This window comes from Pelecanus crispus, chromosome 12 (assembly GCF_030463565.1).
Source record: "Pelecanus crispus isolate bPelCri1 chromosome 12, bPelCri1.pri, whole genome shotgun sequence".
NCBI lineage: Eukaryota > Metazoa > Chordata > Aves > Pelecaniformes > Pelecanidae > Pelecanus > Pelecanus crispus.
This window is the reverse complement of record NC_134654.1, coordinates 18,851,411-18,873,892: the sequence shown is the minus strand read 5'-3', so window position 1 is coordinate 18,873,892 and position 22,482 is coordinate 18,851,411. Positions and strand designations below refer to the sequence as shown.

The 22,482-nt window shown below is 36.9% G+C and overlaps 1 protein-coding gene across 1 annotated transcript in view; it reads right to left on the bottom strand.

The window, feature by feature from the left end:
* Positions 1 to 22,482, bottom strand: part of QTGAL (queuosine-tRNA galactosyltransferase) — a 134,509-nt gene that overhangs the window by 86,771 nt on the left and 25,256 nt on the right. The window contains exon 7 of the mRNA XM_075720028.1: positions 8,281 to 8,376. Within this exon, the coding sequence (XP_075576143.1) occupies positions 8,281 to 8,376 (96 nt within the window). The remainder of the gene's footprint in view (positions 1 to 8,280; positions 8,377 to 22,482) is intronic.

The following is a 22,482-nucleotide window of genomic DNA, read 5'->3' as shown; positions in this document are numbered from 1 at the left end:
CAGTCATTGCAAGTGATGCAAAAGGTTAAATCCACCCACATCATAGAAACCAACTCATCCACAGAGGTGGCAAAGGACCAACAGTTACACTAGAAGCCAGATGCAAGACCATTTCCTTCCTTCTTATACACCCCATGCATTGCAACCGCTCAGATTTCCGTTTGGGCCAGGGCTTGGCTATCCCTCTGCTAACCACAAAGCACATGCCTACTCCACCTCCTTTACATGTGATCATTCTAGTTCTCAAAATGCAAGCTGCATACACAAGCACTACTTCTAGAGGAACTAGATATGCTAATCATCCTTAAGATCATGTAACTGGAATAAATGAATAGACAATTATCTATTCTTTATGAAAAAGGACACACTGTTCACAGCTACAGCTGATCCAAGCTAACGTTCTGAGAAGCTCACTATTATTTTTTTTATTTGCATAACTTCAGCTCAAGAACTTCTAATCACAATCCATTTGGCCAAGGCTGTACAAACAGAATAAAAATCCCATGTCCCAGTCTGTCACACTTGCATAAGAAAAAAAAAAAAGAAACAAACCTGAATTAATCATTAAATCTGGATCGTTATACTCAAAAGCTGTTAGACTGGACCAGAATCTGTGGTCTTTACAACGCAAGAAGGAGGAAAAAAAAAAAGCCTGAAATGTAACAGTATAACATATACTGTTAATACTTATGAGAGGATATGGTGGATGTAAATATTTTAAAATTCAGCTTCCTTAACTAGTCAAAAAAATCAGACAAGCAAGAACTACTGTAGAGACAAATGTCAAACATGGCAGGGTGAGGTCAGTATAAAAAAATATTAAGAAACAAAATCTTGACTGCAATAGACCAAATTGGTCTTTAGACCTACTATCCAGTACGGGACATGATGCTTTCATACTCAAACACTGAGCCTCTCCAATTACTATGGAAATTACTGAGCTCTCCTGAAAATCTGGCCCAGTACTTTTATCACTAAAAGCTGAGACCAAAAAAGGAAGTTATTTGCCAATAATAAATAGAATGCACTTAACTCGTGCTCATACACAGTTTTTAAATGGTGAAAAACTGTTCAGTGTCCAGTTGCAAGAGACAAAAAAATTATTTTTCCCATATAGAAGGCTGTGATAGGGAGCTGCACTGCAGTAAAAATACATTTGAATTCAATAATTTTTATTACACTAAAAGCCACAGTAAAAATATTTCCTTTTTTTGTGGAATCAGCACTTTGTTTTCAAAATCAAAGAAAGAAAATTACAGGAAGTTAAGGGTGTATCTGCTCTGTGCTCTCACATATGGAGGACCAACTGAAAAATAAACATCACTAAATTAGCTGGAAACTTGTATTTGGAGTAGGCTTTTTGTTTTGAAAGAAAAAAAAAGTTACAGCTACTTTAACATCTCACCTATTATTTTAAAACAAAAACTGGTTTTTGTCCCTCATCTGTTAGACAAAAGTAAAGTTTCCTTAAGCTATAAAAGGCAATGAGAGAGAAGCCCAAAGTGAAGCTTAAAGGCTGTTTATTTGTAAGCTAGCATATCAACAGGATGAATATGGAGGATCAAACAAGAATAAATGGAGCATTCAGAAACTGGAAGTTATTAGCTGGTTCCATCCATGTCCCTAATTGCAGTCCTATATTAATAACCACATCCTGATTTTATTTTAACTTCTTGCCCTATTTTTCAAAGTAATTTTCCTAAGTATTGAGGAGACATAAATGTCAATAATAGTTTGGAAAACAGATGATGCATTTCTGAAAGTTTAATCCTTGACAGTTTTCCTTTACACTTGGCATTACCTGTCCATCTCTTAACATCAAATGTCTTACGAAAAATGTTTTTTAGGATGCAGACATGTTGCATTCCATATTGGTATGATTAATTACTTAAAATACAAGAAAAGATCATCAACTGGAACAAATCATAGCCCGAATCAGAGATAAACTGTTTTCTACCTGCTTAATTTCAAGGTCCATCAAAATCTTATCATGCTTTTTCTGCCATACAAGTATCCATCATCCAGTAACACTGTATGTATCAAGAACTTTTTGGAATAAAGCCAAACTTATTCTACTCCCAAGTTGCTTTTATACTATATTATAATGTTTCTGTTCCATTTAAATATTACTATGTATTATGAACCACACTCGAGCCTTGTTTAAGCATGTAAATTATCAAACAAAATATAAAAAGGAAAAAGCCAAGTTATTTAATGCTCTTTCCTCTATGGTATACCTTTAAACTCATGCAAAATTGCTAACACATAAAGCAAAATCTGTATACGTTTCTGAACTACTACAAACCTGTTTCTAAGTTCAAAAATATTTGACCCTGAGATGCCTTTACATAAAGCCTCACTAGGAAGTTCTAATTGTGCTTGGAGTTCACAGATGTGGGTAAGCCACTTCTCATTAAACTTTCTAGAACTCCATGAACTCCTTTGACATGCATTTTCAAACATAAATATAAACATTGACTAGCTTGTGAAATGTTTGTTTCATTCTCCTCCAGAGGAGAAAAAGGATCAACCACAAAAGGAAGCAGCCAGTTGGGTTTTTTCTTATATGGTATATGCTTAATCCCATACAAACTAGTAGAATCTACTGTAATTAACCGGTTCATGACTTTGGTTCTTTTGCTCCATAGAAAAACATCAGGACTTCGCTATTAATGACACATTTTTAGATAACATGGGTGAAGGAACAGGAAGCAGTGACAAAAAAGCTGAGGAAAGCGTTGAGTATCTTTTTATCGAAAGACAACAAATACAAGTGAGCCATAATAGTGGCAAAGATAGAGGGAGGCAGGGGGGGATATCAACCATCCTTTTCATGTTTTATTCATTTTTAAGTCAGAAAGTCTTACCCTCTGTCCAGTTTTTGCCTTACCACCTCAATTATTATTTCAGTTCTGACACACCGACAACCAACCCTAGCACTTACAAAAGTTGGAATCTTCTGGTCTGTAAGCAGACAAAAGAGACACTCTAAGCCAGAGATATTCGATCTGCGGCCCACATGGAAAATTCATCCGACCTGCAACCTACTCCTACCAGCTTTTTACCAGTAAGAACTTGCCTGTTGAGATACATGATGACGATGCAATATTGAGTGTACCAAATTTATGGAAATGAACCAGCCATGTTATCAGACCCTTCTTGCCTTCAGAACAAGCTGCAGGCTTGACTCAACCAAAATGCTGGATCTATTCCCAAACTGACTATCTGTAGTAAATGCTGATTTGTAGCATGAACTTTTATCAAATATTAATTAAACTCTAATACAGGGAAGACTTAGTAAGTAGAGAAGCACAGCTTTTAAGCCTATTAGCTAAATTTAGCAGGCACCTGTAACAGCACAGAAAAGTATATGTTATGAAACTCTAACATGTTAATTAATGTTCTTCTATGAGGTGGTCCAGACAGATTATTGGTAAGAACTACAAATCTCCTGTGAAAGCTTCCAGATTTATCCAACACAAAGAGCTCTGAGATAATCTGCAAAGCACAGTATGTATCAGGAAGCAATACAGACACATTACGGTGCACAACAGGCATACAGAACCATCATGTTTTCTTCAGACCATTATTTTTCTAAATTAGGACAGTCCAGTCTTATCAACCATAGAGCCCACTCCTTTTTGCAAGAGCCTCCTCACATATCACTCTAAGCTTGCCATCTGCTTTCTAAGTGAACAACCATGTGAAAGCAGAGAAGTGTCTTGTCTTTGGGTAGGAAAAAATGGTAGGTCAGATGGAATTATGCTTCAGGCTGAAAATAATACTTCACAGCCTGTGAGACTAAACTAACCTAAAGTAGTGATTTAACACACATGGATATGAACTCAGCTGTGTTACAGTCAGCAACAATCCTTAAAAACTACTTGTATAAATATTTGTGTAATTAATCCAACATTAAAGCCATTCAGACATTTTTACTTACACAATACAGTAAAATTTCCAGTGTACAAGAAGGGCTACATGATAAAACTTCAATCACATTTCAAGCACAATTCGGACTCACATATCCTGTAGGATTAGTTTTAATCTACATTTTTTCACTTACTCCAACATCAAAACAGTCAGTTCTCTTAATTTGTTTGCTTGTTTTCTTCCTGTACCTGTCACTGTGCTCTGCACTTACTGAACAATTATAATGATTTTTTTTTTTCCCCCACTATTGGCCAGAAAGATAGCAAATCTACCAGAACACATATACATGTATTTTAAGGCTTATATTAATATACCTATAAGTGTGTTTTAATCACTCATCATTTATACAGAAGACAACCTTAAACAAGCAAATATTAATTTTTTTAAAAAGTAGTTTTCTGATTATTATGCTCTCTTTGTACTCTCTTACTCCTCCCACACTCTCTGGGGTATATATTCTGAAATTTCACGCATACCATAAAGTATCTTTGGAATGTTACAGTATAATTGTTTAGAGAAACATTTAATGGATGAGTAACCATCAAGAGGCCATGGCTAAGGGAAAAGAAAAGTTAAAATACTAGAAGCATTTTGTATTGAATGATCTTCTCAGCATGAGGACAGGGGATGGAGATTTGATCCAAAAATCTGGTATTGACTCAAGTGATATAAAACCAGCAGCCAGCACTGAGGCATATGAAGCCATCCAACCACCTAACAAAACATCTGCTACCACCCACCTCTTTCAAACTGGACTTTAGTCACTGTCTAGTAAAGCAATCAAATGCTATAGGATATTATTTGATCAATAACATGAATATTATGATAGGGGAATACACGATCTTGACAATTGGCTATTTTTTTTTTTTTAATTGGTTGGTTTCCCAATTTACAGCACAAATAATTTGCATGTACATGATACAGAAATGCAACAGAAGTAACTGGAAAAAAAGCTGGGCACTGAGGACAAAGACAGCTAAAAAAAGCTGAACATTCTTTCACTACAGGAAACTGCTGGAGACAATATGCTGTAAATTAAAGCCAATTTTCCTGAATTCCCTGAAGGTCTGCTCCTCCCAGAGATTCTACAAATCCATTAGCAAAGGCCCATCATTATAGTTTTCCTGGGGCTTATTTACTGAAGAGAGTTTGAAAAAACACATCCAAAATAAAATGCAAGGTGTACTGGGGGCAGGGAAGTGGGACAAATCAGGCCTAACCTTACATAATTGATTCATATCCTGATTATTAGGGAACAGCTGAGATGGTTTTCACTCCCAGTTCCTCCTCCTCCCCATAGTTTTATAAGTCAAGGAAAAGCAAAATAATTACTTCCCTATCTGAATTTCTGATTAGAAGAATGGATACTGAGGCAGAAGAGGTGCCACATGGTGACATGCACTGCTCTGGAAATCAAGCAGTTCTTTTAGCACCAGAGTCAGGAAAGCCAAGCTTCCTACTGACTGGTGTCACAGCTGAAGCTTATCTTATGATTGGGCACCTAAAATCTCTGTCCAAATGCATTCTGGGGTGCTCAACAACATATGAACTGCAGCTGGTGCAGCACAATCTATCCTAGCTTCATACTTCCACAGAATTTTCAGAAACCTAGTGTCTTTAAGGAATTTCCATTTCTACGTTAAATTTGGTAGAGAACAGTTAACAAGTAAGAAAAAAATAATTAGGAACACAACAATAGTGTGATTCTATAAATCTCATCTTGTTAAACTCATGGACAAGTAGCACAAGTTCTGATACACAGCCTTCTAGTTCCAAACCCAAAACATTTTCCAAAATTCCTCATCTATTTGTAAAATGTGTGAATCTAAATCACACGTTAAAAATAATGGATTACACATGCTGCTTGATTAAGGCTTTAAGAGATATTTGCAGGCACATCACATTGCAAGGGACTTCCCAGGTCACTGTATTTGCATTCTACTATATTAAATAATCTCTTCCAGAAGACATACATCCCCATCTTAAAATGAGCTTTCTTTTTGCATACGCACCCTTAAATAGTCTCAGAATTAGGATACTTCTTTTAATTTCCAGCTTAATTCATTAAAGACCCCATCCAGTGACCACTTGGATGAAACACTTCAGATTGTGTAGGACAACTTTTTACATCCTCAAGTTTTTCTTTCTCTTCAACAACACAGTGATCCAGATGTTGCTGTCAGATAAATTCACTGTTTTAAGTCTATAACTTTTTTTCTAATGCCATACTCAAAGGCAAACCCAAATATTCCATGGGTAACTTTTTCTGTAACTACTTTCACTTGGTGAATTATAGGGAACCATAACACCACTGCTGATTTTAAATCAAATAGATGACTTCTTGTGTTACAATGACTATACCAGAGCCTATGTCTTTGGGGGTTAGGATAATGGGGAACACAACACAGTTTCCAACATAGTCTAACAAACAAGGGTATGTTAATCTTTTCAGCCACTTAAATCCAGGAAAATCAAAAGCAAATGTCTTCCTACCATAGCATCACAAAACCCAACCCCAAATACTTGCATCTTAATGCCTGCTGGGATGTTTTCTGCTAACCATCCATTAGATTTCTTATAATACTCAGTACACACATTCCTTCACAAGCTGGATTGATTTCTTCCACAGTTTAACTTGTTTTTGCCAAAGTCTCTTTTAGTTCAGTATTGGCTGCCTGCCTAACGAAACAACTTTTCTTTATGCCAAAACTGTCATCTTCAGTTGCACAAGATGCATCTTACTTACAAACATGTATAATGAGCCCAATGAGTAATGCCTGAAGACCTGCTATTTTAAAATGATCTCTAGCAAAACTTAAACAGATACAGAAGTGGTCAGTACTTAACCTTGGCGGGGGAGGGAAATCATTCTCAAGAAAGATTTTTTTTTTCCTTTTGTATTTAAACGCACCTTTTCAAAAGAAAACCCTAACCTAATTATTAGAACATGACAGCATATGCATTTAACCAGAGACCGCAGTGAGAAATGTAAGGCTCACTCCGAACCTGAATTACAGAATCATAGAATCATTTAGGTTGGAAAAGACCTTTAAGATCATCAAGTCCAACCATTAACCTAACACTACCAAGTCCACCACTAAACCAATTCAGGGTAGAGTAGTAATTTCATGTTTCCTGGCTTGGTGGCTGGATTATTTATAACAAAAGTAAAAACCTAGGAATCATTAAGATTGGAAAGGACCTCTAAGATCATCAGTCCAACCGTCAAACCAACACCACCATGCCCACTAAACCATGTTCCAAAGTACCACATCTACCCATTTTTTGAACACTTCCAGGGATGGTGACTCCACCATCTCTCTGGGCAGCCTGTTCCAATGCTTGACTACCCTTTCCATGAAGAAATTTTTCCTAATATCCAATCTAAACCTCCCCTGAGGTTTAGAGGCCTTGAGGCCATTTCCTCTCATCCTATCGCTAACTACTTGGGAGAAGAGACCAACACCCACCTCACTACTACCTCCTTTCAGGTAGTTGTAGAGAGCGATAAGGTCTCCCCTCAGCCTCCTCTTCTCCAGGCTGAACAATCCCAGTTCCCTCAGCCGCTCCTCATAAGGCCTGTGCTCCAGACCCTTCATCAGCTTCGCTGCCCTTCTCCGGACATGCTCCAGCAACTCAATGTCTTTCTTGTATTGAGGGGCCCAAAACTGGACACAGTATTCCAGGTGCAGCCTCACCAGTGCCGAGTACAGGGGGACAATCACCTCCCTGCTCCTGCTGGCCACACTGTTCCTGATACAAGCCAGGATGCTGTTGGCCTTCTTGGCCACCTGAGCACACTGCTGGCTCATGTTCAGCCGGCTGTCAACCAACACCCCCAGGTCCTTTTCAGCCGGGCAGCTTTCCAGCCACTCTTCGCCAAGCCTGTAGCGTTGCATGGGGTTGTTGTGACCGAAGTGCAGGACCTGGCACTTGGCCTTGTTGAACCTCATACAGTTAGCCTCAGCCCATCAATCCAGCCTGTCCAGATCCCTCTGCAGGCCCATCCTATGCTCGAGCAGATCGACATTCACACCCAATTTGGTGTCATCTGCAAACTACTGAGGGTGCACTCAATTTCCCTCATCCAGATCGTTGATAAAGATATTAAACAAGACTGGCCCCAAAACTTTCAACTGAAGTTGAAAGCTTCATTCTCACTCAGTGTGAAGTCATCATTACACAATGATCCCATCCACCATAAACTTGTCTCTTATTGAAAAGACTAGCCTTTAAATATAAGAATCTGATAACCTTAGTAAGTTATGAAGTATTGCTAATGACTGAAAAAATCCATCTTGCTCTATTTTTCTCCTGTGAATTCAGTCACAGCTGAAACAAGAATACCTGTGTAAGAAGTTGTTCTTCTGTCAGATTATTCATCCAACGAGTATACCGTTCAGTAGACTCCAGTGGCTCTCTTCTGACTTGGCAACCAATAATCTAAAGCAAAATGAAACAAATCACATAGTGTAAACTGCTGTACACCCACATGGCAACAAGATCATAAAATAAGCATTCAGAACATGGGAACTCCAAGAATTAAGATTATCTATACAGTCCTTATTAGCCCCCTTCTATGTTCATATATCACAGTTGCTCTGCTCAAATGTTATACAGTTATAGACTTTCAAAGGTCTCTAGAAAACTAACATTGAATAGTGTCTTTCCAATAGCTTCAGTCTTGGGAATATTTGAACCATTTTGATTGAAATTTTCCAAAAGAAGTCATCCAAAGGCAGACATCTAGAATGCAAAATTTCAACCAAAACAGTTGCAGTTTGGCAATGAAAATTATAACTTAGGTAACACCAGACAATGATACCAACAGTGCCATCACCTATAATACTGCACATTACTTGTAATTCATATTAAATAAGGGGGGAAGAAAAAAAATCTGTATTCTGATTTGCCTCATTCATGGTAGAACAGTGTAGGCACTCCATTTTGATTTGTTCACTGAAGTACTATATACCCATTCGAGCAACATTTTCTTCTCCAATACTGTTCTGTAGCTGTACAGGTTAAATACGAATTTTAATATCCTGAACACCTATTGGCATAATAGCTTCCAATATGCATCAAAACCAGAATATTAGAGGGATTTCATATTATCTGTAACTGCATAGACACATATTCATGCAATTCCACACAAACACTAAACTGTTTACAAATCTCTGGTTAGACAAGGAAGAAGCCAAAGAGAACCCTAGGAGTGTGACTATACAGAACTCTGCTGTTTGCTACTCCCAATGGTCTGCAGTCCACCCTAAACCTTCAGGGTACTACAGGACTTAATTATATATGCAAAGTAAGCTGATATTGTTCTATACCAACTACTGCACTCCTGTCATACTATAACTGTCTATTTCTCTTCCAGTTTTTGATGGGTACTTCCTGTTGAGGATGTGTTCATTCATTGAAAATTAACACCAAAGTGCAGGTATTAGCATTTCTGAACAGTAATTTCAGATAATCAAGTTCCGTTCAAGAACAGCGTGGAAAGCTTGGTTTATTTTCCACCCTAAGCATTCATAAGGAATGTAAGTGTATACACTGAGCACAGCAAGTTTAAATCTTTCAGGTATCTCTATTTACAGAGCTTTAAAACCACACATGTAAGTAGTCAGGCTAGAATTCTGCACGTGCAGTTGTGAATACCTTTGATGTGGGAAGAAAAACACCATGAAGAGATCTTGCTGGGGGACTGCTGGCAATAAAACCCCACAATTTAGAGTACGATTAAATACAATCAAAACAACAAATGTGGAAAAAAAAGAAATCACAATTTGCTTATCCCATAAGAATAAAACAGAATGTCTCTGAACGATGAAATTTTTCCTCAACGACAACTACTAATTACTATGAACAACTTCAATCCTTACCCTAACTTTCTCCTGAATTACAGCTAAGTAGTACTAAGACTTTTTCAGAAGGTTAACCCAAAATTCTTTTAAAATTAATATTAATTAGAAGAGTTCACAAATTTGTTTTTAAAAGGGGCACTCCACAGATACAAAAACTTCACAGAAGTTGTGTCAGATGTACATATAGTCTGTTCTGTGAGGATGATTTTTATTTAAGAATAGAATTATTTACAGAACTCTTCCTAGTATTCATTAACCAAGACAAACTATCTTCTCTTGCATATCCTAGGATTTTATAACTTACGAAGACACTTTACAAAACCATGCATTAAAGTCAGAAAGGAAAAATTACAAAGCACTTTCTTCTTGACAAGTATTCTATAACAATACAATATGGAAACTTAGTTTCTTTATTCAAATAGTCACAGCCTAAGCTGAACAAATACAGAATCACAAACAGCTTTCAAGAGGTAAGAGATAAAAAGGAGAATCTCAAATTTGTTTTTCCAAAAACCTCATTTTCAATTAGAGCCAAGTAGTAAGTGCAGTCATGTCTTTCTATGCAATTTAAAAAAGCAGCAGAGGACAGAATTTCATATTTTTATATTAATTTCTGACCAGTCTGACCACTTTCATAAATGCTGTTGATAGTTTAAGCAATCTAAAAAAATGCTGAATCTGGATGCTCAGCTAAAGGACTGTAATTCCCTAAAGTCCAAAGAACAATTGGTTCAAATCTCAACTCCTTATGCTTCCAGAGAAAACTGAATGGGTTTGATCAATTATCTGTACATACACTCAAGGAGAGGTGAAGGCAGACAGAATAACTTATTAAATTGGATCCCGATGGCTCTTTTCAGTATCATACATCACTTTTTGTAAGTTCTAGAGTTTTACTTAGATTCTTAGCCAAAATTTCCTCCTCCTTCCATATGGATAGCCATTGCACACTCCAATTTACTTCTCTGAATTTTGCCTTGTAACAACAATTCTGTACTTACTATACATAGGCCTTAAAATACTTTGAGCCTTTTGGAATTGAAACCACCATAATTAGGAAAAAAATACTCATCAAATAAACAAGTTATTTAGGAATTACTGTTATTGCAGTGATGTAAATCCAGAACAGAAAGAACAATGGGTTACATTGAATTTCACCATAATTTGGGGCAGAATCCTTGGAACGGTTAACTTTCCAAACTCCTTCATCAACTGACATATCTAACAGCAAGACAGAGTGAGAGGATAACAATCTAGAGCCTTACACACTAATCAAAAAACTAGGGTTTAAAAAAAAAAAGGGGTTTTGTACACAGCAATTTTCTTTTCTACAGGAAAGCTCAACTTAATGTTTAGAACAATAGTAAAACCAGAATAAGATAGTAATCTAGAAAAATATATGAAGAAATACAGCAGAAAGTATTAAGATTGGCCTCTGACTTTTAAGAGGCAGATATTAGAGTAACTCAATGTTTCAAGAATCAAATTACATTTTTTATCTAGTTCAATGAAAACTCAGAATAATCGTTAGGGCAACCCTTCTATTGTTACTCAAAGTCCCTTTAGCAGAACACTAAACACCTAAAGAATCATGGCATCGAGTCTAAATGTAGTTTTACTAGAATCGATGGCAAAGGTTTTGAACAACAAGCTATCTCCAGAGCAACAGATTTCACTTCCATGACTAAACAGTACACAGTCAATGACTCTTGGTCCTTGAATTTTCCAAATAAGAGTCCAAAAACCTCCATTCTGTAATTACTAACAAAGGTAGAAGCAAGTGTTATGATGACCTACTCTAATATCAATGAATGCTAAAAAGTAAGAACAGTAAAACCAATGCTGAGAATTAATGTGAGAAAAAAAAGCTGCTTGCTGGAAAAAATGAAGACAATTCAAAATATAACTTAGAAAAACAAAATTTTCTGCGACTCCACATGCTTACTAATGTCCTCATTTCTCTAAATGATATTTAGTATATAATACCTTCGCCCCCATACCTTTGGCTTTTATTCTTTTCTAGTTTGAGCTCTAGAAGGCAGGCATTATTGATGAATGAAATGGCTCCAATGAAGTTAATATAAAGATGAGGTTTAGATTTCACTCTAATTTCTTCCTCCTTACAAACTGAACAGGATCATTAACTAGACAATAAAATACCATAATATGTACTTAGCAATCATATGCTTGTTTCATATATGGAACTAAAGGAAGAGAGAGAGGAAAAGAAGGATTAACATACTTAAAACTTTACTAAAATGTCCTCCATAGTAGTGGCTTTAAGTTTGCTTTATCTTAAAACTACCTAAACGTGCCACCTACACACACGAGTATTTATTTCCAGAAGGCTTTCTAATTATTATTAAAATCTATTTGTTTGCAAGCAAATTGAATTGTTGTCTTCACTCCTCCTCCTCATCCAAAAAAACCAAACACACAACAACAACCTGACAATTCCTTTCTTTAAAAGCAAAAGAACAAAAAGGCTATAGTTGTTCTCAGTGACCTTTTCTAAGATTTCCATGGATGTACCAAACCCATCAGCAGGGCACATAAAAGCAAGGATCTCCCTCCTGCAGAAGATGGTATTGTAAAACATCATTTAACCACATTAAGTATAATGATACCACAGCAAAATACACTTAACAGTATAAACGCATGTTATTGAGTACAGCTGCATTTTGATCTTGCAACACAGCAGGAAAATAACTACAAATGCATAACAAAGTTAGCATTTTGTAAGAAGTGAAATGTTCACACTTCCCTCTACCCTAACATAACAGTGAAATGTTTTGCCCAGCACACAGACTTCCTGCTTTTTTTTTTTTTTCTCATTTTCAGAACCAGTACCACTCAAGACTGCTTTCAGCATCTTCTTAAGAGATATGTTTTACAGGCAAATCTTAAAATTGTCACTATACAATCAAATTTATTTCTAGATCCTCAGCCAAAAACATTCCACGCCTTCCTGCTCCTTAGCTGTACTATTCCTCTTCCAATGGGACTCTAACTCATGACTGGGATTCTTGACTTAAATGGTTGCAAGATAAACATCACCAACACAGAGTAACTCAACCTGAGCCTTTGATACAGCTTCTGTAAAGCATAGCTCATTTAACCAGCTTCTTTCATCCAATCAAAATCAGGATTATTTAGAGTACAAACGGCTTCCTCTAGTTCCCCTGTGTAAGGTGCGGCATCAGAAGCAGTAACTACATGCAGTTTCCCATTTCCTCTGTGTCTCAAAGAGCTTTTATATTCACTTCACTGAGTATTTCCTTATAGCTTTTAAATTGAAGTGAAAGGGTTTTCACTGTTGCTTCTTTCATAAGTTGTATAATACTTTGATTTAAAAAAAAAAAAAACCACCCAAAACTTTCTGGCCTATCTGACACCCATTCAGACTTCCAGAAAGTACAAGAAACTCTCCATATTAGAAATATTCTTTTCAATATTTTGAGTATCTGTTCCTATGCAAAAATGGAGTTCAAGTTTCAACTTTTTGATCTAATTAGGCAAGTTTATTTTCATTATTACAAATGCTAACTGTATACTGACGGTATTGGGTTTGCGTGGCGGGGTTTTGGTAGCAAGGGCCTACAGGGGTGGCTTCTGTGAGGAGCTGCTAGAAGCTTCTCCTATGTCCGACAGAGCCAATGCCAGCCAGCTCCAACACAGACCTGCTGCTGGCCAAGGCCAAGCCCATCAGCAACGGTGGTAGTGCCTCTGTGATAACATATTTAAGAAGGAGGGGGGAAAAAAACCCAATGGGACTCAAACTGCAGCTGGAGTGAGAATATGTGAGAGGAACGACTGCAGACACCAAGGTCAGTGAAGAAGGAGGGGAGGAGGTGCTCCAGGCACCAGAGCAGAGATTCCCCTGCAGCCCCTGGTGAAGACCATGGTGAGGCAGGCTGTGCCCCTGCAGCCCATGGAGGTACACGGTGGAGCAGATATCCACCTGCAGCCTGGGGAGGACCCTACGCCAGAGCGGGGGATGTGCCCAAAGGAGGCTGTGACCCCATGGGAAGCCCACGCTGGAGCAGGCTCCTGGCAGGACCTGTGGACCCATGGAGAGAGGAGCCCATGCTGGAGCAGGTTTGCTGGCAGGACTTGTGACCCCATGGGGACCCACGCTGGAGCAGTTCATGAAGAACTGTAGCCCGTAGGAAGGACTCATGTTGAAGAAGTTCCTGGAGGACTGTCTCTTGTGGGAGGGACCCCACGCTGGAGCAGGGGAAGAGTGTGAGGAGTCCTCCCCTGAGGAGGAAGGAGCAGCAGAGACAACGTGTGATGAACTGACCACAACCCCCATTCCCCATCCCCCTGTGCCACTCAGGGGGAGGAGGCAGAGAAAAATTGGGAGTGAAATTGAGCCCAGGAAGAAGGGAGGGGTGGGAGGAAGGTGTTTTAAGATTTACTTTTTATTTCTCATTACCCTACTCAGTTTTGATTGGTAATAAATTAAACTGATTTTCCCCAAGTCAAGTCTTTTTTGCCCACGATGGTCATTTCTGAGTGATCTCCCTGTCCTTACCTCAACCCACGAGCTTTTTCTAACATTTTCTCTTTCCTGTCCAGTTGAGAAGGGGAGTGATAGAGCGGCTTTGGTGGGCACTTGGCATCCAGCCAGGGTCAACCCACCACACTGACAGATACCTGTACCTAGATTAAACTATGCAATATATACAACAAATGCAATAGGCTTCATATTCCAACTGGAAACCTGCTGTAATGCAATATTAATATTACTTGTATAGGAAGCAGTAACATGAACCATAAACAAAAAATTTTTCTGGCTCATAGCAAAGGACTATGGCAGGTCATGGAAGAGCAAAACTCTAATCAGGAGAGCAAATCATGACAATCCTTTCTGCTACAACATCAGATGAGGTAATTCACTTTCTAGACAGACAGTTACTTTTTCATGTATTAAATGTAACTTATAGCTTATTTAGCTATTTACTTCATTGCAATCAGTACTGGCCTCTCTGGAAAGAAATACAAAATAATTTATAATTCATGGGAGCAAGAGACACTGACAGGTAAAAATATTAAGAGCATAAAACAGTGGTCTGGTTTTATCTTAACTACCAACAAATACATACACTGAAAAGCCATACAAGTCACTTTAAAAAAATATAAACGGCTTAAAATGAGCTTTGTGGGAAGAAGTGGCCCAATATAAACATCTAGCTGATGGCCCCACAGTCCTGCCTGGCCTCCAGCTACCACTTCACAGAAGGACCAAGCCTCTAGTATCTGCCAGTCTGGTCTCGGAGAGTCTAAGGTGTCAAAATAGCATTATATATCTATGTTTAGGCACCTGAATCTCTCTTCTCTATTAACTCTACCACTTCACATGATTAGGAGTGCAGTTAATGAATCGTATCTAAATAAGATTATCAGAATCAAAGTTATGGATATGTACTTCATGCCACCACATTTAAAACATTTTCAGGAGTTACAGCACTATAGAACTAATACAATGTAACTATGATACAATTAAAACAGTAAAAATAACAATATAAAACTCGAATAGTGGGGCTCTCCATGAAACAGATGCTCTAAACTGGTCACAGTACACTAGGTTAGATTTGTATTTCATACATCATGGCTAACATGCACATTAAATGACTTGTTGATCAATACAAACTTCAGAGTTATGATCACATTCAGATGAACTAGTCAGGATTATTACATACATTACAAAACTGTACTACAAGCACATATAGTCACTGCTCTGAGTTACAAAATTGTTCAACTGAGTATTTCAGTCATATATCTGATATGTACAAAAATCAGCATTCTATACCCAGGAGCAGCCATCTGCTTACGTGCCATAACTTGTTCCAACTTTTCACTAGTGTTTGTTTTTAAATGCAATATTCAGGTAGAGATGTTTCTTATTTTCATCATTTTAGGATTTTATATTTTCCCTTGCACATATAAATGGAGAAGGAAGTGGGTGAGAGGAAGCAAAGATTAAATGAGTTAACAGTAATTAAAAACAACACATTTTCTGCAGATGTGGCGGTTTTGGTTTTTTAATCACTACAGCTTCCTCCAACACAAAGAATCTTTCTTATTCTGGAGACAGCCTATGGGTCAGAACCCTCCTGTTGTACTAAAGAGGAAATGAGGATGAAAATTTAATCGGTCTCCAATTTTATTGCAATTTTTTCCATCCTAGTTTTATAAAAATTGGAAATTAGAAAGACAGGCAAAAGCATCAACTCTCTATTAGGTAGTAGGCACTAGGTGCCTACTATATACATACATATGATTTCTTCGTATAATGTATCTTCTTTTGAGCAACTTTGTTTTATGAAGTTTTTTTAAATTAACCAACCAATAATGATATTGAAGCAGGTATTGGAAAAATATGTCTTTTTAGCAAGAAAAAACAGCTTTCCTATACAAAATAAACTGCTCTCCTCAACTTATGGTATTAAACAAAACACAACTTTCAAAGGTTATATAAATTACAAAACTTTCCACACACTGAGAAAAAGTGTGCAGTCTTGAGTTTCATGTTAGAAACGTGACTGAATGACGTAAACCTCCTAGAAAAGAATGTAATTAACTACTTGGGGAAGCTTTAGTTAGAAGTCTCATAACACCTGATTCTAGATAATGTTCTATGAAAAGACTCTTCAAGTAACAAGCAATACAGGAAGGATTCTCTCTAGTGCACAACACCTTTTTCTCCCCAACATGCCTGTTCATGAGCTCCCACAGAGGGAAGTTTTCCAAACTAGAAAAGCTAATAGGAGACATTTACTTTATCCTGAATGTTTAAGAACAGTTTTTGTTAATTGTGCCTACACCTTGATGTATAAAGGAAAGGTAGATGTCACCTGTGCTGTCTCCAAATCCTACTATTTTTGTTGTATTTGTTGTGTGTGTCGTCCCCCCCCCCCCCCCCAACTGATGTGACACTGCAAACATATCCTGAAATTCAGAAGAAAACTTGACAGGAAAGTGAAAATTTTTCTTACTGTCTTCGCACTGTATTGTTTTCTTTGGTTTTCATTCATGTAACATTTTCAATATTATTTGGTTGTAAAAACTTCTATAAGAGTTTTCACTTTCTTCCTGGGTAATACACACCCCCCTTTATGAATATATATATTTTTATATAGACGTATATTTGAGTAAGAGTTCAGCAAAGCTTTAGGTATTGGTACAGTACCTCTAACACTAGCAGTTACAAGTATGGATCAGCAGTGTCCCTAGTATATTTTATTCGAAGTGTCAAGCAGAAGTCTACCACAAAAAGAGCAATTGATTGAGACAGCCCAGGATTTCTTTTCAAGTAGACTTATGAAATAGTGCTTGTAGCATAATTTTTAATTGCACAGCTGTGACTCACCATTATCTCATCAGATCACCCATTTCTCACAGGAAACATGATTAACACAATCTTCCACAAGTCTTTTTGTAATTCACTCAGAACAGCTAGAACTTCATTACATTAACTAGCATGACTGTAAAACTAAGATTTAACCATTAAAATATCAAAGTATTGGATAAAATTTTCAGCCAACGGTAATAAGCACCATTTCACTCACTGAATGTGAACAGGTGATTACACATATTATTAATTTGTTCTTTCACCCAATTAAGGAAAAGTTAAAGAATATTTGGAATTATATGTTAAAATCTATTTCAATTGCAGAATACTAGAGCAGGGAAGCAAGACCATCCTGAAAAAATTTATCAGCTCTGTTTCCAGTTGTGCTTCTTACTATTCTTACTTAGAGCAAGTAATTAAAGTTCTATATAGCTAAATCCATATTTTGTAAAAATATATTGGGAGCTATATGTATGGGATATTATTGGATGGTCTTCCTTCAAATTGTGACGGTGCTGTAGAAGAACCTGTCTATAAAATGCTAACCATCAAGGAAACAAAATTATGTCAATAATAATAATAATTCTTGTTTAGGCCTGATTTAGCTGCCATTTAACCAAATTCCCCTTATTCTACCATGTATTTCATTAAAAGTAACACTAGCTACAAGAATTCACAAAGTTTCTTTAAAACTCAAGAAAACTCATTTTTTGATAATGTCACAAAACTACAGGATGGTTAGTCCAAAAAGCTATGTCACCTGAAAGACAAAGAGAGACTTACAAAATACAGCTGTCTACTGAGGACACTTTACATTAAGTTCTCAGAGAAGTACATAGTCATCCCAGTAATTAAAACATCTGCTTTAATCAATAAGAAACTTATATGGCACAGCAACAGCTAAACAGACTAGATATTTATACCAACAACCAGCATTTTGGATTTTGACCTTACTAAAAACAAGACTTCAAATTTATGTTGTTACAATACTAAAAGATTTTATTTAAATTATATTGTCGTCTTCTACAGGCCTATGGCCTTTTATTTTTTAATGCAGCAGAATAGCGAAACGATTGAAGATACTAGTGGCTTTAAGAATGACCTTGTGACCACCATTTAGTATAATCAAAAAGCAAAACTACATGGAAGAAATATTTTTATGTGCTTAAAATCTTTCTAGAATTATATGCTTGGCGAAGAAGGTGGTAAAATGTATTTTCTCTCCCCTCCATTTCCAACAGAGGAAACAGTGTTCTTCAAAACACATGACAGCTGTGAGGTAATTTGCATTAGGTGTAAAGACACAAAACACACCCTAGTGTATTTAAAGCATGTTTTAAAGTTATAAAATATGTTGATAGTGCTGACTCCCCAGAGAATCCTTTAGCTCAAACGAATATCCATTTCGGCAGATGTTCTTATCTTGTAGAAATGCATTTTTAAGAACACCTGTTAAACATTCTACTTGGCACTGGTTCAAGTCCAAAGTCCACAATAGGATGTTACATGTTTATTTTCAGCATATATAAAAAAAGATTAATTAAAAACCAAGAAAGTCTGAATTTTCTTTAGTGAATTTATATGAAAACCAAGAAGTCAAGGTGGTGTAATCAGAATAAGCACAGCTGTGCATCACACCACATGTACATTTAAAAAGGATGTTGTCATGCATATGAAATCATGAAGGATGAACACGACATTTTTGGAAAAACTTCAAGTAATGAGGAGATACTACAGCAAATCTGTAGATACTACAGCAAATTATATGAGTTTCAGAAATCTTTTGAAGCTAAATGAGTAAGCCCCAGTATTTTGATAACTAGCTTAGGTAGGAAAAATCACCAGGTCTCAGAAGCCCTTATTCAAAATCTGCCATCCTGGGATAAACACGATCTAAGGGCCTATCCTCTATATTAAGGCTAGTGCCTATGCAATCTGAATTTGATGCAAATTAAGTAAACTCTTTGGATCCTGTCAAGATGCTTACACAACCAGCCCTTTGCCTAAAACTTAAGAACAGTCAAAAAGAGCAATATGTTTGCCCAATTTCTATTTTAAAACTGATTTCTCTTCTGTCTGTAGCTCCACAAAGTATGATTGGATTAATAATAGTTATCACCACAGCAAAATATCTAAACACAAGGAGAAGAAGATCTTGATTTTCAAACGTTTTATGCTTCAGACATAGTTTTAAAAATGAAATATGATGAAAGTCTACATTATAATCAGACATTCATGAATATCAAACTCTAGTAATCACAATCGTTTGATGGTGCTATTGGCATGTGGAGGCCATATTAAACACAAATTTAATTACAAAGTGGTGTAAGTTGGGATGTTTCTCATTTGGGATATTTGATTAAATGTAGAACAGACTTAAACTGACATTGTGACTTTGAAAATGCACTGCGGTTTTTCTGAAATACCAAATTAAAAAGAATCTTTAAGGAAACTGCCTAATAAAAAGCAAAGACACAGCTGAATTCCAGCAGATCTGGGTGATATACATGGAAAAGCCCAATTAATGAAAACCACTGTAAGAATAATACTCTCATTGTCAAAGAAAGAATTTTGATATTCTTCAGTACAGAAAAAGAAAAGGAATTATATTTTCTCCTCTTAAACATACTCCACTGTCACTACTTCAGAACAAAACCTTCATACAACTGCTGCTCTAGTCTTCTACCCTCCATACCAAAAGAAGATTATTAAAATAGTATTTTAAAAACCTCTAATGACAATTTCATGAAGTCATAAATATATGCATTTCTCTAAGTATCAATACTGGATAGCCTTAATGTATAGTTACAATTTCTATAGATGGGAAAAGAACATTGAATACTTGTAGTTTGTTTATGGTGTGCAATGTATGGGAAGCAAGTATAAAGTATTAAAGTTCTAGTGACCAAAATAGTTAGATTAGTTCATTAAAACATTTCTCTGGACACTTTTTCGTCCTGCATCAAAAATAAACTGACTTTAGACAATCAACAATTGTAGGCAGTCACCTCAGGAATACAATCACATTTTCCCCTCTGTCACACCAAAGATGGACCAGAGCCTCCTCAGATCTAATTGACCCATTTAGTGGAGCAACTTCCTATTAACAGGGTTAAGCAAACAAATTTGATCTACTAATCTATCCTTCAAGACATGCCAGTATCCAATTCATTTCTCTTTAATAGCTGTTATATGAATTAATGCTTATATTAGAGCTAAACTCTATAGGCACTGCTTGCTGGGACATGCCTGGGCAACACACACTGATCTGTCTCAAAAATGCTGAGTAAGGGAGATGGAAGGAGAGCTGATGCAAAATTAACTAAGGAGAAACAAAGATTACTTAAGTTCTACACAGCAAAGATTTTAATCAAGTTTATGTCCAAAATAAAAGCATTTAGCAAAGAAAAATCTTCTAAACTATATGCAACAACTGGAAGACAAAACAATAAAAGGAAGATTGGTAATACCCGGACTTCAGTAGAAGACACAGAATGAGAGAAGATCACCAACAACCATTACCTTGTTGCACACAGGAAGGGCAGAATTTAAATGGACGGACTTTTCTATCACACTGAACAGAGCGGTAATATTTCAACATTATGTAGTTATGTTTAATGACAGTTTAGTAAAGCTTCACATATGCTTATTATCTTTTCACACCTGCAAAATTACATACAAGATACTACTTAACTATTTTTGCAGTCCAGACTAAAACACTGTCGAGTTTAAGTAGAGAAAAGGTAATAAAATTCCTCAGGAATAAAGGCTCAGACCACAGAAAAATGTTGTTGACCACTTCCTTAAAACAGTAGATGAGGAATGGCAAAGCCACTCTGGAGGCAAATTTGCACCTTCTCACTCCTAAATGAAGTCCTTGGCCATTGCATCACACTACTTCAATTAAGCAAGACCTGATCTAAAGCTCCCGAGAGTAACTCTTTTATAGGCAGATATAACCTCAGTCTGCCCATGTTCCAAGCTGAGCAGAAGCTGTAAAGCTGCTGTGAAAGCAGATACAAGCCCTGCTAATACTGTTGTAAGGGAGGAAATATTAGCTAGGGTTCAGCACAGCTCTAATCATAGCTACAGAGCTTTCAGCTGAAGCAAGCTTCTGTCTGCTAACTGCCCCCCCACCACCACCCAGGATATACTCTTAATATAGCACATATTTTTTCACTGTGTAACATCATACTGTGATCCAAATATGAATAGTTCATGAATACATTTAGCCTTCAGGTCACTTCTAAATGAGTTTACCAAAGACTTGTAACTCCACTAGAACACCAAAACATCTAATGAACTGTTACTCTGCATGGTTTCCACTTAAAAAAAAAGTACCAGGTCCAATTATATGAAAATCCATACAAGTTTTAGAGCTTCTGAATTCCAATTAGTACTATGTAACAAAAGACTATTTTAAGAACAAGACATAGGTATAGGAGACATGCATGTATCATCTCAATTTTGCCAGCTCTAGCCATACAAACAAGGCTACCTTGTTCATTAGATAGAATACATCCATGTCTAAAGTGCAATGTAATTACCAGACCGCATAGTAACAGTTTTGACTCCCAAGAGAAAGTCCACAGAGGAAGCACAGCATGTAGTCTGAAAGGTAATCTGTTATTTTGAGGACTAATAAGAAGATACAGCAAACAAAAGGCTTTAAGACCTTTCAGAGGTGAGCAAACTCCATTGGCATGTGGAATGTAAAATCACTACACACTGCAGACTGCCAGTATTCCCAAACTGCTACTGCTGACTGCCAATGTATAAGGTGGCCTCCCTTTCTATTTTTCTTCCCATTTTTATTTTTTATCCCATGTTCCCTTTCATCATGAAGCAGCCTGGCCTAGCACAAGACAGATAAAACAGTCTTCTGCCTTTATTCCAGACTTGTGATAATAAACAGGAACAAAAAACCCCCACATTAATGTGATACACTATGGCACTGCTCAGTAAAAGCCTACACTGAAAAGTTTCTGTTGTACAAGCCAGTGTTCTAGTGAGCAATGCTGCACTGGAATTCTGTCACAAGAGTTTCTACATGTGCAGTTGCACACCTGAGATGAGACAGAAACAGTTCTCTGGATGTTTTTTCCATTAGTTGAGTACACAACATCTTAACTACTGAACAAAACAAATCACTTAGAATATGCTATTTACATGCAGTGCTCTTTTTGTATACAAAACAATCAGTGCACATTCTGACTTAAAGAACTGCTCTGATATGCAAGACAGTATATGGAAACTGGTCCAGACTACCTAGAATCACCTCCCTCCCTCCAAGGACAAGAGCTACATCTAAAACATGGAACTCAC